This window comes from Phyllostomus hastatus, unplaced genomic scaffold (genome assembly GCF_019186645.2).
Source record: "Phyllostomus hastatus isolate PE091 unplaced genomic scaffold, TTU_PhHast_1.1 phas_contig_41, whole genome shotgun sequence".
NCBI classification, from domain to species: Eukaryota; Metazoa; Chordata; class Mammalia; order Chiroptera; family Phyllostomidae; genus Phyllostomus; species Phyllostomus hastatus.
This window is the reverse complement of record NW_025333876.1, coordinates 7173201-7197618: the sequence shown is the minus strand read 5'-3', so window position 1 is coordinate 7197618 and position 24418 is coordinate 7173201. Positions and strand designations below refer to the sequence as shown.

At 37.8% G+C, this 24418-nt stretch overlaps 1 protein-coding gene across 1 annotated transcript in view; it reads left to right on the top strand.

Annotated features, from left to right (window-relative positions):
• PARP4 (poly(ADP-ribose) polymerase family member 4) overlaps window positions 1-21881 on the top strand; it is a 124276-nt gene extending 102395 nt beyond the window's left edge. The window contains exons 31-34 of the mRNA XM_045844759.1: window positions 7373-8461; window positions 10127-10226; window positions 18664-18796; window positions 21550-21881. Of these exons, the coding sequence (XP_045700715.1) occupies window positions 7373-8461; window positions 10127-10226; window positions 18664-18796; window positions 21550-21745 (1518 nt within the window). The 3' untranslated portion in view covers window positions 21746-21881. The remainder of the gene's footprint in view (window positions 1-7372; window positions 8462-10126; window positions 10227-18663; window positions 18797-21549) is intronic.
• Window positions 21882-24418: the final 2537 nt, after the last annotated feature.

Here is a 24418-nt window from a genome sequence, read left to right as displayed (position 1 = left end):
GTGTGGAGTTTTCTGAGTTCTTTATATATTTTGGAAATTAAACCCTTTTCTGATGTATCATTGGCAAATACATTCTCCCATATAGTTGGTTCCCTTTTCATTTTGATGATGGTTTCTTTAGCCATGCAGAAACTTTTTAATTTGATGTAGTCCCATTTGTTTATTTGTTCTTTTATTTCCCTTGCCCTAGGAGATATACTGGGATATATTGGGATATATACTGGGATATATTGGGAAAAATATTGCTATGTGGGATATATGAAATTTTACTGTCTATGTTTTCCCCTAGGACATTTATAGTGTTAAGACTTATATTTAAATCTTTTGTCCATTTTGAATTTATTGTCATATAAGTTGGTGGTCTAGTTTCTTCTTTTTTTTTAAAGATTTTATTCATCCATTTTTAGGGAGGGAAGGGCGGGAGAGAGAGAGAGAGAGAGAGAGAGAGAGAGAGAGAAACATCAATGTGCGGTTGCTGGGGGTTATGGCCTGCAACCCAGGAATGTACCCTGGCTGGGAATCGAACCTGGGACACTTTAGTTCCCAGCCCACGATCAATCCACTGAGCTATGCCAGCCAGGGCTAGTTTCATTTTCTAGTTACATGTTTTGTGTACCATTCCTGTTCTCCCCATACCACTTGTTGAAGAGGCTATTTTTACTCCATTGTACGCTCATGCCCCCTTTGTCAAATATTAATTGACCATAGAGCCATGGTTTTATTTCTGAGCTCTCTATTCTGTTCCATTGATCTATGTGTCTGTCCCTATGCCAGTACCAAACTGTTTTGATTACAGTAGCCTTGTGGTACAGTTTAATATCAGGTATGGTGATCCCTTGAGGAAGTCTTTGAAGGGTATTTCCAAACAGTGAAACAGATTTAGGCATATGATAGATAAAATCCTAAAATAGTGATAAAATGAGGGAAAAAAACTTCTACCAGAGACAGATTGATTTCCTTAATAGATAAATAGCTCCCATGAATTAAGAACAAGATCAGTCATCTAAGTGAAAAACAGGCAAAGGGTTTGATCATGAATAAGGAAATATTGTGGCTCTCAAACATAAGAGAAAATGCTCAGTTTCATTATGGCTAAGAGAAATGCAAATTAAAACTGCAATGAGGTCTATTTTTTCATCTGTTAGGTTGGCAAAGATCAGAAAGGGAGATGATTGAAAGTAGTAAGAAAACCTGCCACACGGTTGTTGTGAAGGGTGCAGGAATTAATGCATGTAGGGCCAGTAAAGCAGGCCTGGTCCTCGTTTGATACTGAGTAAATGTGAGCTCTCATTGTCATTAGCAAGGGTATTGAAACAGGCACCCACCTACAAGCTGAGGGCACAGGAAGTCAGTGCAGCCTCTGTGCAATGTAGTACATCTACACAGCCCTTAAAAAGAGTGAGGCATCTTCATGTGCTGTTATGGGAAGATTCCCTATGAAATGGTAAGCAGGGAAAGCAAGATAGAGAACATTGTGAATAACATGCTACTCCCTGTGGAAAAACAAAAATTAAAGAATGGACATTTTTTTGCTTATTTGTTTATGTTCTTATTTTAAAATGTCTGAATGTTTACCATTTCTGGGGAGAGACACTAGGTGCTGTGACAGAACTCTCATCCAGGGTGGTCTGCAGGTGGCCAGTAGGTTTTGTGGGGGCTTGTTCACTGCAGTGTACCCTTTTCAATACTTTGAACCTTGTACCATAGGCATGGATTGCCCACCCAAAATATAAATACACTTTAGGAAAAGACAAAGTGTTTGAGGGAGTTTGGTAAGGTAGAAGATGTGTGTGTGTGTGTGTTGATCACAATGGTAAGCTGAAGCAAACAGAGGGTGGCCTAGCAGCCTTACACACAGTTACTGTGTGTGTTGAAAGCATCAGTATGAGGCTACAACTGTCATTCTGAGACTTCCAGATTCCACCTCAGGGATGTGGCTCAGGAATTTTCAAAAGACAGGAAAGGTACCATGCTGAGGGATGGTGACTCTGTACTCTGTTACTCCCACAAGGGGCCGTTTGAGTGCCATATTTTGTAAAAATCATCTGATGTACAACTCATAATCAACTACTGTTCTTCCGTCAAGACAGCCTATTGTCAAAATGGGTCCTTGAAAATGTATATTTATTTTAAATATGTATCAAACACACTGAAAATACCTGAAGAGATATATGCCAAACAGACATTGGATATAAGAGTCTGTGTGATTTTTATTTTCTTCTTTGTGTCTACCTGTGTTTTCTGGTATTCTCATAGTACATGTATATTGTTTGTAAAATTTTTAAATTTAGTTTCAAAATTGGTTCTAACTTCATTTGGGTTTTACTACAGTGCGATCAATTATTTCATACTAATTTTGCAAATACTTTGCACTTTTTAAAAATAATTTAAAATCTTTTCAATTACAGTTGACATACAATATTATGTGTATAAAATAGTGATTACACATTTAGATAATTTGCAAAATGATTACCCCATAAGTCCAGGACCCACTGACATCATATATAGTTATTACATTATTGACAATATTCTCTATGCTAAATGCTTTGGACCTTACTACTTCCATATCTAAACCTATAAGATGAAAATTTACAAATACTTCCATATCTAAACCTATAGGATGAAGATTACAAATTAAATTGATGACTTGATCATTTATTTTAGCTACAATAATTTTTCTGAATAAACCATCAAATTTAGCAAAATATTCAAGCCTCTGTGACTATCCCTCTGAATTATTTTACTTACCAAAATGTGACACAGCACCTGAATGGTGTTTCTCAGTGGATTGAGCATCATCCTGCAAACCAAAAGGTCACCAGTTTAATTCCTGGTCAGGGCATATGCCTGGGTTGTGAGCCAGGTCTCAGATTGGGGTCATGGGAGAGGCAACCGATCGTTGTTTCTCTTGCACATAGATATTTGTCTCTCTTCTTTTCTTCCTGCCTTCCCCTCTCTCTAAAATTAAGTAAAATCTTTAAAAACAAATGTGACTAAGAAAGACTTCTATTTGGAATGACTTCAGGTCAGATCAGTACCAGGCAGCCAGACAACAGGACTTGGAAGGGCCCTGGCCAAAGGAAAGGCAAAGAGTTTATAAAAACAACTTCTGGTCTCATTTTTAAAGTAAATTATTAAAAACTTCAATACTTCAACTCTTGTTAGCAACAAATCAAGTGTTATGAATGAAATTAGAACTCTTCTCCTGGCTGGCGTAGCTCAGTGGATTGAGCGCGGGCTGGGAACCAGTGTCCCAGGTTCGATTCCCAGCCAGGGTACATTCCTGGGTTGCAGGCCATAACCCCCAGCAACCACACATTGATGTTTCTCTCTCTCTCTCTCTTTCCCTCCCTTCCCTCTCTAAAAATAAATAAATAAAATATTAAAAAAAAAAAAGAAATTAGAACTCTTCTAGCCCTGTATTTCAGCATTCTCTCTCCTAAGGGCCTGCCTTGTCCCTTGTAGATGATGGTGGTTAAAGATTGGAAACTTGGAGGAGAGGAAGAAAGTAATTTTGGTCAGTTGAAGAATTGTGCTGGGATATAACCTTATTTTTGTTAATTTATTAAAATTATTTCTTGCATAGTTACATGGTTCAAAATCCAAACAGCCCAGAAGGAGAGAAAAGGAATTTTCCCCAATGTCTGCATTCACCCAGTTCCCTCCCCAGAGTACCCATGGTTACTGGGTCCTTGTGAAATCTTTTCAGGAGAGCACATGCATATATGAGCTAAAAGTCAATTTTATCACCTGTTTGTACTATATACAATATATATACTATTCATACTGTTCTATACAGTTTTTAATCAGTACCTTGGAGATATATTGAAGAGCAGCTTCCTTATTTTTATGGCTGATGACACTACATCATAGGGATGTGCTAGAATTTATTTAGCTAAGTCCTTTGTCCATGGACATTAAATTTATTTCCTGTCTATAACAGTGCTATAGGAATAACTTTGCACATGTGTTACTTCTCATGTATTTTAGTGTATTTGTAGGAGATATTTCTAAAAGCAGACTACAAAGGCCAGAGGATATGTGCTTCTTAAATTTTATTTTTTAAGGTTTTATTTATTTATTTTTAGAGAGGGGGAAGGGAGGGAGAAAGGGAGAGAAAAAACATCAATCAGCTGCCTCCCGCATGCCCCCAGCTGGGGCCCCAGCCCACAGCCCAGGCATGTGCTCTAACTAGGAATCAAACCTAAGACCTTTCGGTTCTCAGGTGGGCACTCAATCCACTCAGCCATAACATCCAGGGCTGCATTTTAAATTTTAAATAATCTCTGCTACTAACTGTGATGGAATAACAGCATGCATTTAGGAACTGGATGTGTTCTCCTACCTTAAACAACCAAAAATATATGTGGCAAAATATATTTAACTGGACAAAACCACTGGATATTTGAACCAGTGGTTTCAGACAGAGCAGAGCAGTGATTCCCTCAGAGATGGAAACAAACAAGGCTGAGTGCTAGATTGTTAGCTCACTGCCTGGGCAGAGTCCTCAGCCAGTAGCCCAAGGATGGTGGACCCAAACACAGCCTGGTAGGCCTCTAAATTAGGAGGACAGAGTTAGGATCAGCAAGGCCAAGATGCCTCAAGTTAGGAGGTGAAGTACTGGAGAGGAGAGAACCACACAGAATGAGCTCCAAAGACCTGTATCAGGTTCCTTTCTAGCTCTTGCTGAGTCCAGATCAGTATATGTGTGAGGAAAAACCAAGGCCAGAGAAAGAGCCACCCGAAAGAAGCAGGTAGAACAATCATTGTGGAGCTCATGCAGGGTCAGAAACAGTTTACATTTGCAGAGACTGTGGAAAGATCTCCAAAGGAGCACCCAGAAAGCTGTTGCCATAGTTGAAGCACTTTACCAAAAGATCTAGACCAGAAGTGTCAATTCATTTGGAGCTCTACATTTGGCCCTTTGAAGGCAACCATGAAGCTAATGTGGCCCCCAGTGAAAATGAGTTTGACACCTCTGATCTAGACTAAAGCTATTTCCGTCCCACTTTAAAAGCAAGACTCAAAAGGATCAAATTATTTCCAAATAACTGAACAATGTACCAGAACCAAGCTTAAGACTATGTAAAGGGATTTTTAAAAATTTTCAGCATCTCAACAGTGTAAAATTCACATGTTTAGCATTCATTTAACAATTATCAGGCAGGCAAAGAAGTGAGAAGATGACCCATAATGAGGAGAAAAACCAAGCAATAAAAACAAACCCAGAAATTAAGATATAATAGAGGTAGTAGACAAGGATATTAAAACAGCTATTATAAATATACCCTATATGTTCAAGAAGGCAGAACATGTTAACTAGAGATATAGAAGATAAAAAAGACCCAAACTGAACCTCTGATGATGAAAAATAGTCATCTAAGATAACAAATACACTAGTTGTGACACCCAAAATATTTATTAGACAAATGGAAGCCCTTTGTGATATGAGTTGCAAATTTGTTTCCCAGTTTGCCTTCTGTATATTTTTTTAGGATAGTTTTTATTGTTAGCTTAAGTTTGTCAAAAAAACAATTTCAAATTGTTTGTGATTTCACTTTTCCTTACTTGAAACTCAAGCAATTTTCAGCAGGGTAGAGTCAAAAAATAGACATTTAAAAAACACCATAATCAAATAACACCTGGTAGATCACACAAAACAGATCCAAAGGAAGTTTTTTGAACATTAAAACAATTAAAATGGGTAGCTATTTAAAGTTTTTATTTCTTGACTTTACAGCTAGAGAAGGGGATTGATAGAAAGAGAAATACTGATTTGTATTTCCACTTATTTATGCATAAATTGGTTGATTCTTTTTTAAAATATATTTTATTGATTATGCTATTATAGTTGTCCCATTTTCCTCCTTTAATCCTCTCTGCCCTACATTCCTCCTCCCACCCACAGTCCCCCAACCCCCCCCACCTTAGTTTATGTCATAGGTCTTACATATAAGTTCTTTGGTTTCTACATTTCTTATACTATTCTTCACCTCCCCCTGTGTATTTTGTACATACCATTTATGCTACTTATTCCCTGGACCTTTTCCCCCATCCCACCCCCCTCGCCCTGATAACCTCCATTTGATCTCCATTTCTGTGATTCTATTCTTGTTCTAGTTTTTCGCTTAGCTCGTTTTTGTTTTTGTTGTCAGTGTGTCTGTTTATATTTTGCTTGCTTGTTTGTTTTGCTATTTAGTTTCCACTTACAGGTGAGACCATATGGTATTTGTCCCTCACTGCCTGGCTTATTTCACTTAACATAATGCTCTTCAGTTCCACCCATGCTGTTGCAAAGGGTAGGAGCTCCTTTTTTTTTCTCTCTGCTGTATAGTATTCCATCGTGTAAATATACCACAGTTTTTTGATCCACTCACTCACTGATGGGCACTTAGGTTGCTTCCAGCACTTGACTCTTGTAAATTGTGCTGCTATGAACATTGGAGTGCATAGGTTCTTTTGAATTGGTGTTTCAGGATCCTTAGGGTATAATCCCAGCAGTGGAATTGCCAGATCAAAAGGAAGATCCATTGTTAGTTTTGAGAAATTCCATATTGTTTTCCACAGTGGCTGCACCAGGCTGCATTCCCACAGGGAACATTCCCAAAAGGGGACAGTGCACTAGGGTTCCCTTTTCCCCACATCTTCTCCAACACTTGTTGTTTGTTGATTTGTTTCTGATGGCCATTCTGAACACTGTGATGTGGTATCTCATTGTGGTTTTAATTTGCATCTCTCTGATAGCTGGTGATGCTGAGCATCTTTTCATATGTCTCTGGGCCCTCTGTATGTCCTCCTTCGAGAACTGTCTGTTCAAGTCTTTTGTCCATTTTTTAATTGAGTTTTCGTCTTCTTGGAGTTATGTGAGTTCTTTTTATATTTTGGAAATCAAACCCTTTTCTGATGTATCATTGGCAAATACATTCTCCCATACAGTTGGTTCCCTTTTCATTTTGCTGGTGTTTTCTTTAGCTGTGCAGAAGCTTTTTAATTTGAAGTCCCATTTGTGTATTCTTTCCTTTATGTCCCTTGCTCTAGGAGACATGTTGGTGAAAATATTGCTGTGTGGAATGTCTGAGATTTTCCTGCCTATGTTATCCTGTAGAACTTTTATGGTGTTGTGACTTATATTTAAGTCTTTTATCCATCTTGAGTTCATTTTTGTGTATGGTGTAAGTTGGTGGTCTAGTTTCATTTTTTCCATGTAGCTATCCAAATCTCCCAACACCATTTGTTCAAGATACTATTTTTACTCCTTTTATGTTTCTGTCCCCTTTGTTGAGTATCAATTGACCATAGAGACATGGGTTTCCTTCTGGGCTCTCTATTCTGTTCCATTGATCTACCTGACATATTTTTTTCTTCTGGGCAGGTTCTTTCAGCATCCTCTGAATGGCACGAAGAACTGCAACTTAAATGTCTGACTAAAAAAAAACATAAATCATCTAAGCTGGGAATTTCTGAAGGTTTTGAAGTGTTTAGCTTAGGTTCCCACCTACCAGAAAAACCTTTAACACTCAATGTGGAATGTAGAGATATGGAAATGCCATTGGATTTAAGTCAGATAGATTCATTTGAGCACTCAGGAATTAAGCCAGTATTTACAAAAGTCATTTCACCAAAAGTGGCTGTTTCCAACTCTTTTGCTGCCCCAGGTTCAACCAGTTTCCTAGCTGCTTCCCCTATTTATCCTGCTTCCCTCCGTCCTCTCAGCTTACTTCCTCCAAGCCCTCTTTTTGGTACTTTTGCTAGTCCCAAACCATTTGGTCCAGCTAAGAATGACCAAGGCCTCGAGATAGGCGATTGTACTGGCATTTCCCTCAAGGTGGGTTCTCCTCCTAGCCTGCCTTCCCAGAACCCACCTTTTGGATCTTTTACTGGTTCTGATGTCTCAGGTAGCCTGTTTAGCTGCAGAGAGTCTTATGTACCTAAAATGTCAGAAGAACCTCAGTTCTGCCCTTCTACTGATAGTTCCCTTGACTTGGACTTTCCCCTGCAGCAGAATCATTTGTTCTCTCCTCCTAGACTTTCTCCCCCCGGTTCAACCAGAGGGTCTGGCTTTCAGCTTCTTCCTTGTTGTTCTCCTTTTCAGTTTCCAAATTCCCCAGTTCCCCTGAGCACCAGTTACAAGCCGCCAATACATCAAACTGGCCTTGTTCCCCATGAGCCTTCTCCATCATTTAGGGCTTTTCCAGCATTTGGGACTTCTCCATCAAATATTTCTGTGAGAACTGCATTATCAGATTCTCTCCCAGATACATATTTGGCTGACTTAAGTTCTTCTGAAACAAAAAGTGATAAAACACCACGGTTTCTGGCAAGTAGGTTTTTAAAAACGGTAGAAAAATCTGATGTAAGAAGAAGGAGCTTTCTGATGGTAAACAGGGAGGATGACACAGGCGGCAAAGAAAGCTGGAAGAATTTTATGGCTGCGTCTGAACTCTTCAGTCTGCAAACTGAGGTATTAGTCTTATTTCTCCTACATCTGTAGTTAATTTGCTTCATAGTTGAGAACAATACTATTCAAAGTAGCTGGTCATTGAACTATGTATGACCAGTACACAGTGAGTTAAGGGACTTGCTGTAATTATTTGTTTTGATGTAAAGTAGTTTAGTAGTAACAGCAACTTATTTAGTATAAGACTAAGTTTGAGTCCCAGCCTTGCTGCTTGGTGATTTGGGGCAAGTCAGATAATCTTTTTCAGCCTCAGTTTCTTTATCCATATAAGGGGGATGATAATAGTGTCTACTTCATATTGTGGTTTGAGGTTTAAACAAGATAATAACAGCTGCCCAGCTGCCCTTACCCAGAAAGATGCACACAAAAGCAGAATGGGTGGCCACTGCTGGACCCTGGAGCCAGACTGTTGGGGCTGTATCCTGGCTATGCCACTTGTTAGTGGTGTGACTTGGGACAAGTGCCTTAACTTTTCTGTGCCTCAGTATCCTCAATCTGCAAAGTGGGCATAGTAATAATACCTTTATAAGGAGCGGCTGGCAAGATAAAATACCACCTGGTACTTGTTTGGTACTGGTTGGCACATATTATCACTGCAGGTATTTTTCAAATTATGGACATAGATCCTTTAATACAGGGATGTCAAACTCATTTTCACCGGGGGCCATATCAGCCTTGTGGTTACCTTCAAAGGGCCAAATGTAATTTTAGGACTGCGTAAATGTAACCACTCCTTAACTGTTAAGCCAGAGTTTGGTACTGCCACCAGGTAGAAACAAGGTGCCGGGCCAGATAAAACAAGGTGGAGCGGCCCACAGGCCTTGTATTTGACACCTAGTGCTTTAATATGTGAACTTGCCTATGATATCACACTCTTTTCTGCTCCCTGTATGAGTTCAGCTGGGACCCAGAGTCTGTCTACTTTAAGCTTAGGATCCCCATGTAGAAGCTTACCTCACTCTCGTCAGCATATGACAAAGGTCAGCCTGAAAAGCAGTGACTCTTGGCTGCATTGGACGGGACAGTGAGTACAAGGAAGTGGTTTTAAAGAGTATATTCAACATAATTTTATACTTAGTAAAAACAGTCATTTTCATATTTCAGGTTTCATAAGCACACATTTTTAAATGTTTAACAAAGAAATCATGTTATTTAAAAGTTTGAGGAACATTGTTTTGAGAAACAAATCTATATTAGAAGAAAAGATATATCATTTTTAAAAATGTTTACACATGAGCCTTTTTCAGACTTTTTATAAATGATACCAGATACTAAATGTTTATAGTATCTATGAGATTACCAATAATACTTTGATTTTACAGTAATAAAAATTTTAGACTGAATTATCTTTTTTTTTAAGATTTTATTTATTTATTTTTAGAGAGGGAAGGGAGGGAGATGAGAGAGAGAGAGAGAGAGAGAGAGAGAAACATCAATGTGCGGTTGCTGGGGGTTCTGGCCTGCAACCCGTGCATGTACCCTGGCTGGGAATCGAACCTGGGACACTTTGGTTCCCAGCCCGCGCTCAATCCACTGAGCTACACCAGCCAGGGCTGAATTGAAATATCTTAAGCTGAATTGAAATAATTGGAAACATATTTATCCCATAACTTCTTATGTGATGAAATTTCAAGAATGTTGCTTAAATTTGTTTTCTGAACTTCATAGGATGGCTTCTGGAAACTTACACCAGCACTGGGATTTATATTAAATCTTAATACAACTATTTTAAACAGTTTTCTTGAACAAAAAGGCATTCGATCTCTAGGTAAGTTACTGTTTTCCTATTTATTAAATGACATGCTTTAATTGTTATCATTTTTGTGAGTGCATTAATATAATAACATACAAGGGGAACCCCCAAAACCAGAATTTATTTATTTAAAAAAATGTGTATTCTTCTATGTTTCAACTTCAGACACCTTCAAAGTACTCTCAGTTTGATATCAATAGTACACCTATTGAGACTTTTTTCCACCACTCAAACAGTTTTTGAACTTGTTGATTTTGATGCCTTTTAGTGCTTCGGCTGTTTTTTGTTTTACCTCTTACACATTGGAAAAACATTTCCCTTTGAGGACTTTTTTCATCTGGGGAAACAAAAAAAGAAGTTGCTCAGAGTGAGATCAGGTGAATTGGATAGGCAGAGTACAGGGGCATGCCATTTTTGGTTAAAAACTGCTGAACACTCAGTGCATTTTGGCAGGTGAGCTTGTAAGTCACCCATCATGAAATGGGCGAATGCATTGTAAGAGTCTTCCAAAAAAATTCACTGAAGGCAAACACAGCCTCTCACAACAATACCAGCTGGTACACTGATACAGGTGGGTTCCTAGAACACTTACCTATTGGGGAAGCCTGTACTACGAGGGGCTCCCATTCCAGCAATAATTCTGTTTTGGGGGGGTCCCCCTTGTAAATTACAATGAATAGAATTATATTTATTAATCAACAAAGGAAATTGGGGACTAGTTTCTAGTCATATCTTTACCAATAATAATGGTATTACCTGTGTAAATTTATTAGCATAAGTAGCAATAACTGCTGTTTTAAAAAATCCAAACCTTAAGTCACTTGACACAAAGATTACTTTCTTGACCATGTCACAGTCAAATATCAGTCAGCAGGGACGTTTCACTCCATATAGTCAGTTAAAAATCCAGGCTGTTTCCATGTTGTGGCTCTACCATCATCAACATGTCTTTTTAAATGACCCTGGTGAAAGAAAAGAGATGACTCTGGCATTATTTACTAGAAAGACAAGAGGGAAAGAGAAAAAATGTGGCAGGAACTAGTCACAGAGACCCGGTTAGATACAAGGCTTTCTGCCCTGAAGGAGAAGACAACTTTGATGTGCAGTCAGTCAATCTCTTCCAGAGCCCAACATGTTTCTTTTTATGATAATGAATCAGATGGATGAGGGGATCCTGGACATCCTCAAACCAGCAAGTAGTTTGAAGGCCAAACGCTAGCCCTGGGTTAAGAGATTTTTTTTAAATTTAAAAAAAAAACATTATTAAACAACTAGCAAGTATTCATTGAACAGCAGTGTCTAATTCCCCTGCCATCACCTCTAAAATGCCAGGGTCTTCATATTTCAAACCTGTTTCAGGGTTGGCAAACTCTTCTTCGCCTGTTTGACTTGCACTACACTAAAAAGGAATAATGAAAATTTACATGTGAGAGAGTTCTGGTTTCTAGACTAGAAGAGCTTATGTCTAACTAATACTCCTGCCAATAACATTTACTAGCCTTGGACATCTATCCGAAAACCTCTTACTGAAAGTCTAGAATGCAATTAAAAAAAACAAAAAAACAGGCAGAACTGGAGGAGGGATAGGGGACACAGTCCTTGAAAGAAGGGGGCAAACCAGGCATATACCATGTTTATCCAGCTTTTTACCTGAAGGCACTTCTCTGTTCCTGAGGCACATGGGGGTTAACACCGAAACAAAATCTCAGCACAAAGATGAAATAAAGGTCCAGGCTGCCAGAGTGGCTGGAAATTAAGGGGGAAAATTCTAGGAAGGGGGAGCTCTGAAGTCTGCTTATAATTTCCCTCAGATCCTTGGCTGTCCAGGAAAAAGCAAAAGCTGAGCAGAAATTTCAGCCACTGCCAAGTGTTGCGGAGACAAGTTTGGTTTTCAAATGACAACAAAACAGAGACTTGATAAATATCTCAGCCTGTCCATGAAAACCTGAAAAGGGCCATATAAGGACCTCTAATGTCCAAGCACTATACCACAGATGTACTTTGTAATCACTGTCTGGTGCTAGGACCATCAGACAATAGAGAGAAGGTACAGTTTGACCCTCTACTTCACACCATACTCAAAAATCAGTTCCAAATAGATTGAAGACTTAAGTGTGAAAGGCAAACCATAAACATTTAGAAAAAAATACAGAAAAGTATTTTTATGATTTTAAGATAGGAAACAATTTAAAAACTTTTTGAGATAATTTGAATATTGACAAAAAGTTGCAAATATGGTACAAAGAATTCCCATATATCCTTTGCCCAAATTTCCCAGATGTTAACATTTAGAAACACTTGATTTATCAATCAAAGAAGAGTTTCTTAATGCAAAAAAAAAAAAAAAGCACAAGCCATAAAGGAAAAGACTAATAAAGTCGACTGCATGACATCAGCAATGCCTTTTTTTAATATATTTTATTGATTATGCTATTACAGTTGTCCCATTTCCCCCTTCTCTCCCCTCTACCCTGACCCCCTCTCCCACCCACATTCCCCCCCTTTAGTTCATGTCCATTCCCCCCCCTTTAGTTCAAGAACTTATGAGTTCTTTAGCTTCTACATTTCCCATACTATTCTTGCCCTCCCCCTATCTATTTTCAACCTACATTCTATACCTTTTCCCCCTCTCTCCTCCTCCCACCACCCTGTTGCTAACCCTCCATGTGCCCTCCATTTCTGTGGTTCTGTTCCTGTTCTAGTTGTTTACTTAGTTTCTTTTGGTTTTGCTTTAGGTGTGGTTGTTAATAATTGTGAGTTTGCTGTCCTTTTACTATACATGTCTTTTCTTTATCTTCTTTTTTTAGATAAGTCCCTTTAACATTTCATATAATAAGGGCTTGGTGATGATGAACTCCTTTAACTTGACCTTATCTGAGAAGCACTTTATCTGCCCTTCCATTCTGAATGAAAGCTTTGCTGGATAGAGCAATCTGGGATGGAGGTCCTTGTCTTTCATGACTTGGAATATTTCTTTCCAGCCCCTTCTTGCCTGTAAGGTCTCTTTTGAGAAATCAGCTGACAGTCTGATGGAAACTCCTTTGTTACTGTCCCCTTATCTCTTGCTGCTTCTAGGATTCTCTCCTTCATTTTTACCTTGGCTAATGTAATTATGATGTGCCTTGGTGTGTTTCTTCTTGGGTCCAACTTCTTTGGGGCTCTCTGAGCTTCTTGGATTTCTTGGAAGACTGTTCCCTTAGCCAGATTGGGGAAGTTCTCCTTTATTATTTGTTCAAATACATGCTCAATTTGTTGCTTTTCCCCTTCCCCTTCTGGTACCCCTATAATTCAGATGTTGGCACGTTTAAAGGTGTCCTGGATGCTCTTAAGCTTTTCCTCATTTTTTTGAATTCTTATTTCATCATGCTTTCCTGCTTGGTTGATTCTATCTTCCTTCTGGTCCACTATATTGTTTTGAGACTCAGATTCCTTTCTTTCACTATTGGCTCTCCTCCGTGTATCTTCCTGCATCTCTTTTATGGTAACCTGCATCTTTTCATCTAATTTGCGCCCAAAATCAACCAATTCCGTGAGCTTTCCGATCACCAGTGTTTTGAACTGTGCATCTGATAGATTGGCTATTTCTTGGTCGCTCAAAAGGATGAGTCCTGGGGGACTGATCTGTTCTGTTGGAAACATGTCTTTCCCTGTCTCTTCTTTTATTTTTCCTGTCTGGTCGCTCTTGTTCCAGTGGGGGGCGGAGCCTTAGGTGTTCACCAGAGCTGGGCACCCCAGTCGCTAGATTGTAACATTATATGTGGGGGCGGGGGCGGGAGCAGGACGGGAGGGAACAATGGCGGTAGTTCCATTCTCCTGGGCTCAAACCCTTCTCTGGGATCCTGGGCTGCAAGCTCTGCCCTGGTCCACAATTGCTGCCTCACTGGGTCCGCCAGCCGCAGCTTTCGTACTCAGGGATCACCGCTGCGTTCTTGAGCCCAGGATGGCTGTTGCGCGGATTTCGCACCAAATTTTCCCCGACCTCCATGCGCTGCAGACCTGCGCCAGCCCCATGCCCACCCAGCTCGTCTTCTCCTACCAGTCTGGATGTACGGGTCTACTTCAACTTCTTGGCTGTCCGACTTCCATTCAGATAAATCCTCTATCAGTTCTGGGTGTTATTCTATCTGTAAGTTATTGTTGTTCTAATCTTGGTTGTGCGAGGAGGTACAGTGCGTCCACCTATTCCTCCATCTTGCCGGAAGTCCCAGCAATGCCTTTTTGTTAAAAATAAATAATATTTAAATGTGAAAAAGACATGCCACAAACTGGGATAAAATATTTGCAATGCAGATAAATAAGGTATATACATACAGTGGGATATTATTCCGCCTTAAAAAGGAAGGAAATTCTGACACTTGCTACAACATGGATGGACCTCAAATACATTACACTAAATGAAATAAGCCAGCAGCAAAAGGACAAATAACTGTAAGATTCCACTTATATGATGTATCAAGAATAGTCAAATGCATAGAGACAGAGAGTAGAATGGTGGTTGCCATGGGATATGGGGAATAGGGAGTTTGGGGGGGGGAGGGTTATTGGTTAATGGGTACAGAGTTTTTAGTTTTACAAGATGAAACAGTTCTTGAGATAGATGGTGTTGATGACAGCACATTAGTATTAGTGCTCAACTGTACACTTAAAAATGGTTAAAATGGTAACTTTTATGTTTTGTGTATTTTACTACAATTAAAATATTGTATATTAGTATTTCATACTTCAGTATTTGTTATGTTACTTACACCCCTAGATATATATTATTTTCAGTTGTATCTACTAAATGTTTAATTTCTAAAACTTCAGTGTATACTTGGGAAGATTTGAAATAATTTTTTTAAAAACCATCAAGCTTTGGTGATTGATTTGATGTGGGCAGTGGAGGGGAAGGAGGGTTGAGTGTGAGAAAGGCAAATCATCGATCAACTGGAGACTGAGCCTGGAAAAATGTTAATAAAGTTAAGTTTTGGACATTTAAATTTTGAGATACCTAGTAGATATTGGAAAGAAATATATGGTTATGATATGAGGCTAGAGCTCAGGAAGAGGTCAGAATAGTATTTGAAGCCATGGACCATGTGTTTGTACAGAGACTACCTAGAGAAAAAGGTAATTTAGGACAGAGAAGAGGTTATTATGCCATCCTTGGGCACACCACTGTTTAGTGATCATACAGAACAGGAAACACAACAGGCTGAGAAGGAATGGCAGAGGAATAAGAGGAAAGCTAGAGAGGTGAAATTTCTTTATGGATATACCTTTCACATGGGTTTTCCCTGTGCAGCTCTGTATACTTCCAGATTATGTTATTCCTCTGCATGTATGGGCTTTTCTGCCTTCTTTCCTGTCATGTAGTCTCAAGATGTCTGATTTTTTTCTCTGACTTGTTTTTATATTTCTCTCCACAGCTTCCTTTCTCTTTTATCCTCTTCCTTATTTTCTTTTTTCTTTCCTTCCACTTCTGAATTTATTTTTTACATGGCTCTATCATTTTGATATTTTATCATTTATGATAATCTTGAATATCATATTTATGAGTTATATGTTGCTTATTATTAATATCACTTAAAAATTAGTCTACGATTTTATATATAATACTAAGAAAAACCTCCAAAAGAAACCTAAATTAAACTGTCTCCATTTTTTCTTTCATCTTCATTGATTTTCTTTTATGGAATAATGGATTGGGTTTGTTGTGTTGTTTTGTTTTTTAAAATGTTTTCAATCCAGCCCTGGCTGGCGTAGCTCAGTGGTTTGAGCGCAGGCTGCGAACCAAAGTGTCGCAGGTTCGATTCCCAGTCAGGGTACATGCACGGGTTGCAGGCCATGGCCCCCAGCAACCGCACATTGATGTTTCTCTCTCCCTCCCTTCCCTCTCTAAAATAAATAAATAAATAAAATCTTTAAAAAATTGTTAAAAAAAATGTTTTCAATCCCATCCTGGTTGGCATGGCTCAGTGGATTCAGTGCGGCCTGCAAACCACAGGGTTGCCGGTTTGATTCCCAATCAGGGCACATACCTGAGTTGCAGGCCAGGTCCCCAGTAGTGGGTGCTTGAGAGGGAACCACACATTGATGTCCCTCACTGTGTGGCCAGGTCCCCCATTGGGGGAACAGTGTCCCTCATTGGGTTGCAGGCCAGGTCCCCCAATGTGTGGTTGAGAGGCAACCACACATGGATGTCCCTCACTTCCTCTCTCTCTAAAAATAAATAAATAATATCTGAACAAAAAAAATGTCTTCAATTCCCATTTCCTGTGTTAAAAAATATCATTTTGGTATTTTCAGCTCTTTGGATGATTTAAAATTAATGCTGTATGTGCAGCTATGTACATATTATGCGCATATCTTTTTGTCTTTACCCCCAAAATTGTGTATTTATAATTACAAGACAGTATTTTGTGAAAACCAGTCACACAGAAAAGGAGACATATTTGAGTCTTCACAGATATTTTGTATTGTAAAGTGTTTGCTCAGTTACTGTATTTTATTTTGAATAACAAGGTGTCAATTGGGAGAGCACTCAGCCCAAAATGGCTGTAATTAGTGTTGATTTTGGATACTTAGGGAAGTTATCTGCCAGAAAACCTAAGGGAAGTAGAAGGAATTTAACAGTTTATTAAGTTTCTCTTGGAAAATGAAAGTTGCAGACACTCAATACCATTTAAAGAGCCCGTTGAAGATCACTTTCAAAAGCAATCTCCAGTCCCAAATCAGGATAGTGTTTACCTTTGAAGAGCTGGGGGATGGGTTGAAGGACAAGGGGGAAGGTTGCAACTTTGTAATATCCTGTCTCTTTTAAAGAAAAGAGAGACATTTGAAGCAGATATGGGAAGCAGTTAAAAGTTGACATGCCCTGCAATGATATGAATATTTTACACAAGGATGGTTGCAAAAGTTTATTCTTATATCATTATTTATTAATTATTGTATTATTTCCCACATGAACAACTATAAACCTGCTTTTGCCCACCCCTGTATTTTTCTCTTTACTTTTCTGTATGTTTAAAATATTTCATAATCAAAAAACATTCAGTGGTTGTGTTGTAGTGGTACAAATAATGCTACTATATATCAAATATCTTAGATGGAAATAATTTACCTGGGAAATTATCAGATGACTCACTGTGCTTTCATGATAAAGACGATTGTGGAAGAGGAAAAGTAACTTTCCCTGTAACCCTCTAGGTTTTTGGCTGAGACCACCACCTCCACCCCCTTAATAAAAGATAGATTATAACAAGAGAAAAAAACTATTTTAATTACATACACACACATGTACCTGTGCCAATGGAAGCCCCACAAAAATATGAGACAAAAGGCAGCCAGGCAACTGAGCTAAAAAAAAGGGATAGTGGTCTGGGGCTTCAAAGTGGGGGAAGCAATTCACCCAGGTGAGAGGAAGCAATGTCTGGTAACAGATGTTTCCCTGACATGCAGATAAACCCCTCAGATGAAAGTGTTACTTCTGGTAGTTATGGGGGGAGGTAAAAAGTTTTTCCTGTGTCTGCTGTGTCTTGATTACCTTCAGTGCAAAATTATCCACATGCCAAAGTGGCAAATTCTGTGATGGCACGTTCTGAACCCCCTCAAAGTAGCTGTGGAAAGTCTAGTTTTGTAAAATGTGAGATTGGGAAAATAACAATATTTGAAATCTAGCTTATTATATAAAGTGATTTCAAATACATGACTTACATTTTTGAAAAATAAAAAGTTTTTAATCTCTGGGTCCAATATATGTTAACTTTCATTTGCAATTTTGTTATTTCATAATATAGTAAGTAAAATATCTTGATTTGGATAAATAATGGCTACCTGTAGTTACTATTACAATAATCAAAAGAACAATTTCATTGATCTAAAAACTTGTATTGCATACTTCATGAAAAGGGCTGCCTCCCCTCTCAAGTCCAGAGAACTATGAAATAAGGGGAAAGGGCTGCAAGCTTTTATAGAAAGAGGCAAGCAGGAAACAAGGAAGAAGTGCTTGGTTTGTCCAGGGGTACATATCTGATCTTATTTGGAAAGATCAAAGTATAGAGTCCAGAGATTGAAATAATTTGATACACTTGTCTAATCAGCCATATTGATTGTCTATTTATTGTGTACTTAGGTTTTCTCTTCTGAGCTCTTTGTAGCCAGAGCCTAGAAGCTGAATTTTTCTCTGCATAGTTCAGACTTCTTTGGTTATTAAAAGATGGCAAGGGAGTGGAAGTCTGGATCTAATTGTCTCCTGACAACCTTCAGGATAATATGACAGGCATATGTTCCAATCTTCCTCATTGTTTATTTAAATAGCAGACTAATTAAGAACCTTGACGAGTAATAGTTTTATGATCTGCTAATGTGGTTTGGTTTCACAGTATTATCAGTTCTTTCGTAGAACTTTTATAAATGGGCGTAGATGAGGTGCAGAGTGTCCAGCAGACATAAATGAGTTTTCCACTCTTAGGTATCAAAGGAAGAGAATGTCTTCTGGACCTGATTGCCACTCTTCTGGTACTGCAGTTTCTTCGCACCAGGTTGGAACACATGGGAATAGTCTTCAAATCCCTGATGAAATTGGACGATGCCTCCACTTCCAGGTTTTTGATGATTTTTTTCCATTTAAGTATATATTTTTAAATATCTTTTAATATTTAACTATATTTTTTCCATTTAACTCTAGTACTAAGCAACTGACTTATATTTTCAATCATTTCTTAAACCTAATAAGAAGCCACAGAGAATTTTAGGTACAAAAAGAATTTCTTCATAGGGTATATTTTTTGCTCACATTCTTCCATTGGCAGGGCAGACACAGAATTTTGCCTCTGGCTGCACAGGAAACTGGAACTCAGAGAGTTTAAGTGTAGCTTGCAGTGGAGCCTAGGTCTTTGACTTCTGACTCAGACCTCTTTTCACTATAGTATATGAATTCTATGTGTTTTTGGAAAGTCCATAATCTGATTGTTGGAACTAGGCCTGATCCCAACAATTGCAGGCTGTGGGCCAAGAATACAAATGCAAACCCACATGCTATACATTTATGTATTTAAAAGTTAAACTAAACTTTTAAACTTATAAATACATAAATTATGTATTTATAAGTTAAACTAAAATGTCCCAAAGTTTTACCTTGATAAATCCAACTTCATAACCACCTAGAAGACCAGGTTCAAATTTAGAATTCTGGAATCACTTTAAGTTTTATGCCAAAATGTTGTAGTGTGGACAGAGCCAGTTCTCAGGCCTTGGCTGCTAGTCCTTGGCTAACCCCTGGTACCACAAGAGGCCTTAAGTGCACCTATGAATACCCCTTACCTATCAAAACTCCATCCATACCACATGCAAATGGCCACCCTTGTGTATATGCATATATACAAATGTAATTTGCTTATGTTTTTTAAAAGGCAAGATAAGGGGAGAATTAATAAAAGTATTATCTAGAGGAGGAGGAGGAAACAAGGATGAAAACTAGGTTTCTCCTAATATACCTTGTTTTATGATTTTGACTTAGAACCTGTGTAAATATTTTTCATAACAAAGATCAAATATCAGAGAATAGAGATTATACATATTAAATTATACATGGGAATATACTCAGCAGTGCCTAGGATATCAGGAAATGGCAAGACAAAAAAGAGGGGAGAAGTGAAACCTGTAATTTAATAGACATATGAACAGAAGGCAATGTGTAGACTTTGTTTGGATCCTGATTTGAACAAAATCCATTGTATTTTAAAAAACACAATTAGGGATTACTTGGCTATTTTGTTATATTAGGGAATTATTTATAATTATTTTTAAATGTCAGAAAAAGTTCTTATCCCTTAGAGATACATATTTAAAGATGAAATTAAAATAAATTAGACCCATTTTTACTATCTCACAAAGAGACATTTCTGTTTTGATCTTCTCCAATATGGTAGCCTCTAGAACAAGTATTAATAACTTTGAACTTACTTTTGAATTGCAAATCAAAGTATTAAAGCAAGATTTTAAGATGTAAAATATGGCTCTCACGATATTATTGTTATTGTGAAAGCAAAATGGTTGTTGGCATTTTAATAAATAAAATGTTTAAATAACTTGATTTCCTGTTTATTGCCTATTTAAAGCTTTTCTATTTTTCCTACTTTATGATGTACATAATATGAATGCAGTAGCACATTGCATGGTGGTGTATTAAAAAAACTTTCACACTAGTGAATCAGTCAGAAGTCTCAAGGCTACCTGGATTAAAGTAAGGCCAATTGAATTAGTGAGAATATTTAAAATCAGTTTTGTTGTTTTCAGTTGCTAGTAACTATAAGTAGACTAATTATTGAAAAACAAATCATTTAACCACTTTGGCCTGTTGCTATTTGGTGTGTCCATGTCATCATGATATTCAGCATGCCTACTCTGTGCCAGGGGCTGTTAAACATGTGTTTCATTAATCCCCACAACCCACAAGATCACACATCGTTATCATATTTGAGGAAACTGAGACTTCCAGTGTGGAATGAAAGCTGCCAAATATCACACAGGCAATGCTGTGTGACAGCAGGATCAGGGTTTGAACCCAGATCTTAACCACCACACTATTCTGTTGGCCTTTTCCCAGTTTATAGGGAAAAAATCAGGAAGATGAAGAAAATTTTTCAAATTTTAAGTTTTCCCCCAGTTTTCTTTAAAACTTTAGTACATGTTACCACTTGTTTGCTAAGAAGTTCTAGCAGATGACAAAAGAGGAAGCAGCTAATGTTCATTAAAATTTTTCAGATTTTTTCTGAGTTTTGAATGGACTTGAATATTTGACAGTCTGGAATATTTGATAGCACTTGGCAGACACAAACTTGAAGTTTTTGATATGCACATTTTACTAGTAAATTTATGTGACAGAGTTAAATATATGAGTTTCATGGGTGATTCTCAAGTACTTTGCAAATAACTAGCAAAAATTGAGAATTCCTGGTACAGTGAAAAGAAGAGAGAATTGGAAGCCTAGTTTGCAAAATAGGATTGAGGTTGTACATGGAGAATAGGTAGGATTCAGATAGAAAAGAAAAAGAATAACAATAAATGGATGTATGAAGGCTAGAAGATGCTTGAATTGTCCCAGAGGCAGCTGGGAAGTCTGTGATGTGCAGTGGAGGTGATGGGTGTAACATGCTTAAAAATGTATTTAATAAGTTAAAAGTATGTGAGGCTGGTAGAACTTTAATAACATGTCAGAGGACTGCTTTTATTAAATATCTTAATAATGTTTGACAATCATTTTGTCTAAGCTAATGTGCTTGATTTGGTACCACATTACATTTTATATGTAATTATATTCTGAAATTGATGGAAACATTGCTTTTTTTAAACCTAGGAATATCCCCTGGGCTTTTGAGAAAATAAAGAAAGCAAGTGAATGGGTAAGAAGAACAGAAGGACAATATCCATCTATCTGCCAACGGCTTGAATTGGGTAAAGACTGGGACTGTGCCACTAAACAACTATTGGGAATCCAACCCATGAATACCACCTCTCCTCTTCACAGAGTTCTTAATTATGGTCAAGGCTAAAACAGAGGAAGCTGTGCTTTAAACTTTTTCATGCTTCTATCTATAAAATAAGTATTAATAGATACCTATAATGAAATTTAATTATGGTTTTATCAAATATAGCAATGTCACTTTAAAATAAATAGAAGCAGAATTACTTAATGAACAAGCAATCATCAAGTAAAAATTACAGTATTACAGATTTCTTGTATTTTAATGTTTTAAGGTGGTAAGACACATTTGGATAGTCCTTGAAGTTTGTTGCTTCTCCCCTTTGAGGAGCCTGGACTGAGCAAGCTGGGAAAAAACAAGGATCTTTGGCCGATGTCCGCATTCCCATTTCCAGGGTCCTGGATATCCAGACCTTGATCCCCAGTACGCATACTCCTTGGTGTGGGTCTTAAGTCTGTGGATCCTTGATACTCCTATTACTTAAGACAAACTGTGTCCCCTGAGCAATGCTTTCATGGCTCTTGCTTTTGGAGTCTCAAATCTTATCAGCAAACCAAGGCCATCTAAATTTTCACCTATGTTCTGGAAGTTTTATGATTGAGAATTTTATATTTAGGTCTATGATCCATTTTCATTTATTTTTTGTGAAAAGTGTAAAGTCTCACAGGCTGCAAACCAAAGTGTCACAGGTTCGATTCCCAGTCAGGGTACATGCCTGGGTTGCAGGCCATGACCCCCAGCAACTGCACATTGATGTTTCTCTCTCTCGAAATAAAATCTTTAAAAAAAAAAAAAAAAGAAAGAAAAGTGTAAAGTCCACTTTCCTCCACACTATCCCTCCTAGGCCATTGACTCTCTGCCTTTACATAAAACCCGTTTCTTAGGGATACCGTCTTTTGGCTATCCTCTTACCTACCATTGCTGCGATTCACCAACTGTCCAGCACTGCCTCTCATTCACATGGTTCAGGATTTCCCTTCCTACTGTTAGTCCTGCCTTCATCTTCAGTGACTTCCAACATCCTGACATGTGACCCATTCTAATTCCCTGGACTTGAACTGTAGCTTGTGATCTGTTGGTACCCAAGATAAGAGGCTTGTGAAGAATTGCTATGAGGACTTCTCCCACTTGCCTTTGTGTCTTCCTGGAAGGCTATCATGAGATGCTTTCTTGTTACCTCCTAGTTCTGATGAGGTATGAAGCTTAGAATACAACTGCAGACTAAAAAAAAAACACACACACACACACACAAAACCTAGCTGCATTTAGAATCAGTTCCTCAACAATGTGTCCCACAACTCTTACTGCAATTATCTAGCTCCTTGGGAATATGGGACAAGGGGAGATAGGTGTCTTTTACTATTCTTCCTCTTGTTTATATATAGTAATAAATCATCTAAATCTACAGTAGCTTGTTTTATCTTTATTGGCAGAATCAGTCGGGACTTGGCCTTGCCTGATTGCCATAAGCACAGAAGATAAAGTGTTTATTATTAGATTAAGGGATTTAAAAGATTAGTAAGATCCAGTAACAATATGTGAGTACACAAATACTTCCTTACATTGTTACTGGAAACATTCTACTAAAGCAAAATTTTGCAAATCACGTATTTATCAAAATTTAAATCACTACCCTCCTTTGACATATAAATTTCACTGAAAGGAATTCCACTTCCAGAAATTCATCTTACAGAAATATGGACACACACAGAAAGATGTACACTAAAACTCATTTTAAAATTATATAAATGGGTATTTGTATTACATAAAAATATGTCATGTCATATTCCAAAGTGGTTACCTTTGAGTAGACATTCTATTTCTATTTTATATATTTTGGGTTAGTTCAAAAATTTTTACAATTAAACTTTTTATTTCAAGATTTAAAATATTTTGCCAAGTTTTTATAAATTTAGAACATTCTTCTCTTTCCTCTTCTGCTGTTGACTCGCTGAAGAAACAGGGTCAGTTGTATGTCCCATTTGTTTCCTTTTCTCTTTCTTCATGTTACTTATCTGACAGGAAATTAGGTCTCAAGTCCTAAGTGGATTAAGGATCAACATTTTTGTCCACAGAAGCCATAGAGTCTGGTGGTCGTTCTACTATTAATAATGCTCACATTGATAAATGGGTTTCCAGTGATGGTGTCTTTTCCCTAAATCTGTGGAGAAATATTTTGGCATCCAGTTCCTAACCCAGCATTCACCTAACAGTTTTGTCACCTGAATGATTTTCATGAAATATTATGATTCTCTCTTCTGAACTTATTAGCTGGTATCCTTCCAAAATAATGAGCTTTTCCCCATCAACTAATGGTATTTGGTTATAATATTTTTTAAAAACTTATCCTAAAAATATATCTAATTATTACAATTGTTGTGTGTCTTCCTTTTATAGACTGGATCCCTGGAAGGCAGACTCTTCATTATATTCCTAATGCCTAGTACTGTCCATTTTGTAAGCTCACTAAATGACAAAATAATGCACCAACTCAAAGCTGGTTGTTTTTAGCTGCACTAACTCAAAGATGTGTTGTTTACAGAGTATCTTTAGTCAACCTCATAGTTAAATTTTAAAAGTTAATCTTGTAGGTTAAGCACACCGTTGGAAGAAACAAAAATAAAATGCTTGCTGTCATAAAGACTTCATTTGCAGTTCAAAGTGAGAAAAACATTTACACTTAAGTGGACTTCCCTAGCAACTTTAGGTGACTGCATTGTCAATCATTCACAACCTGGAGTA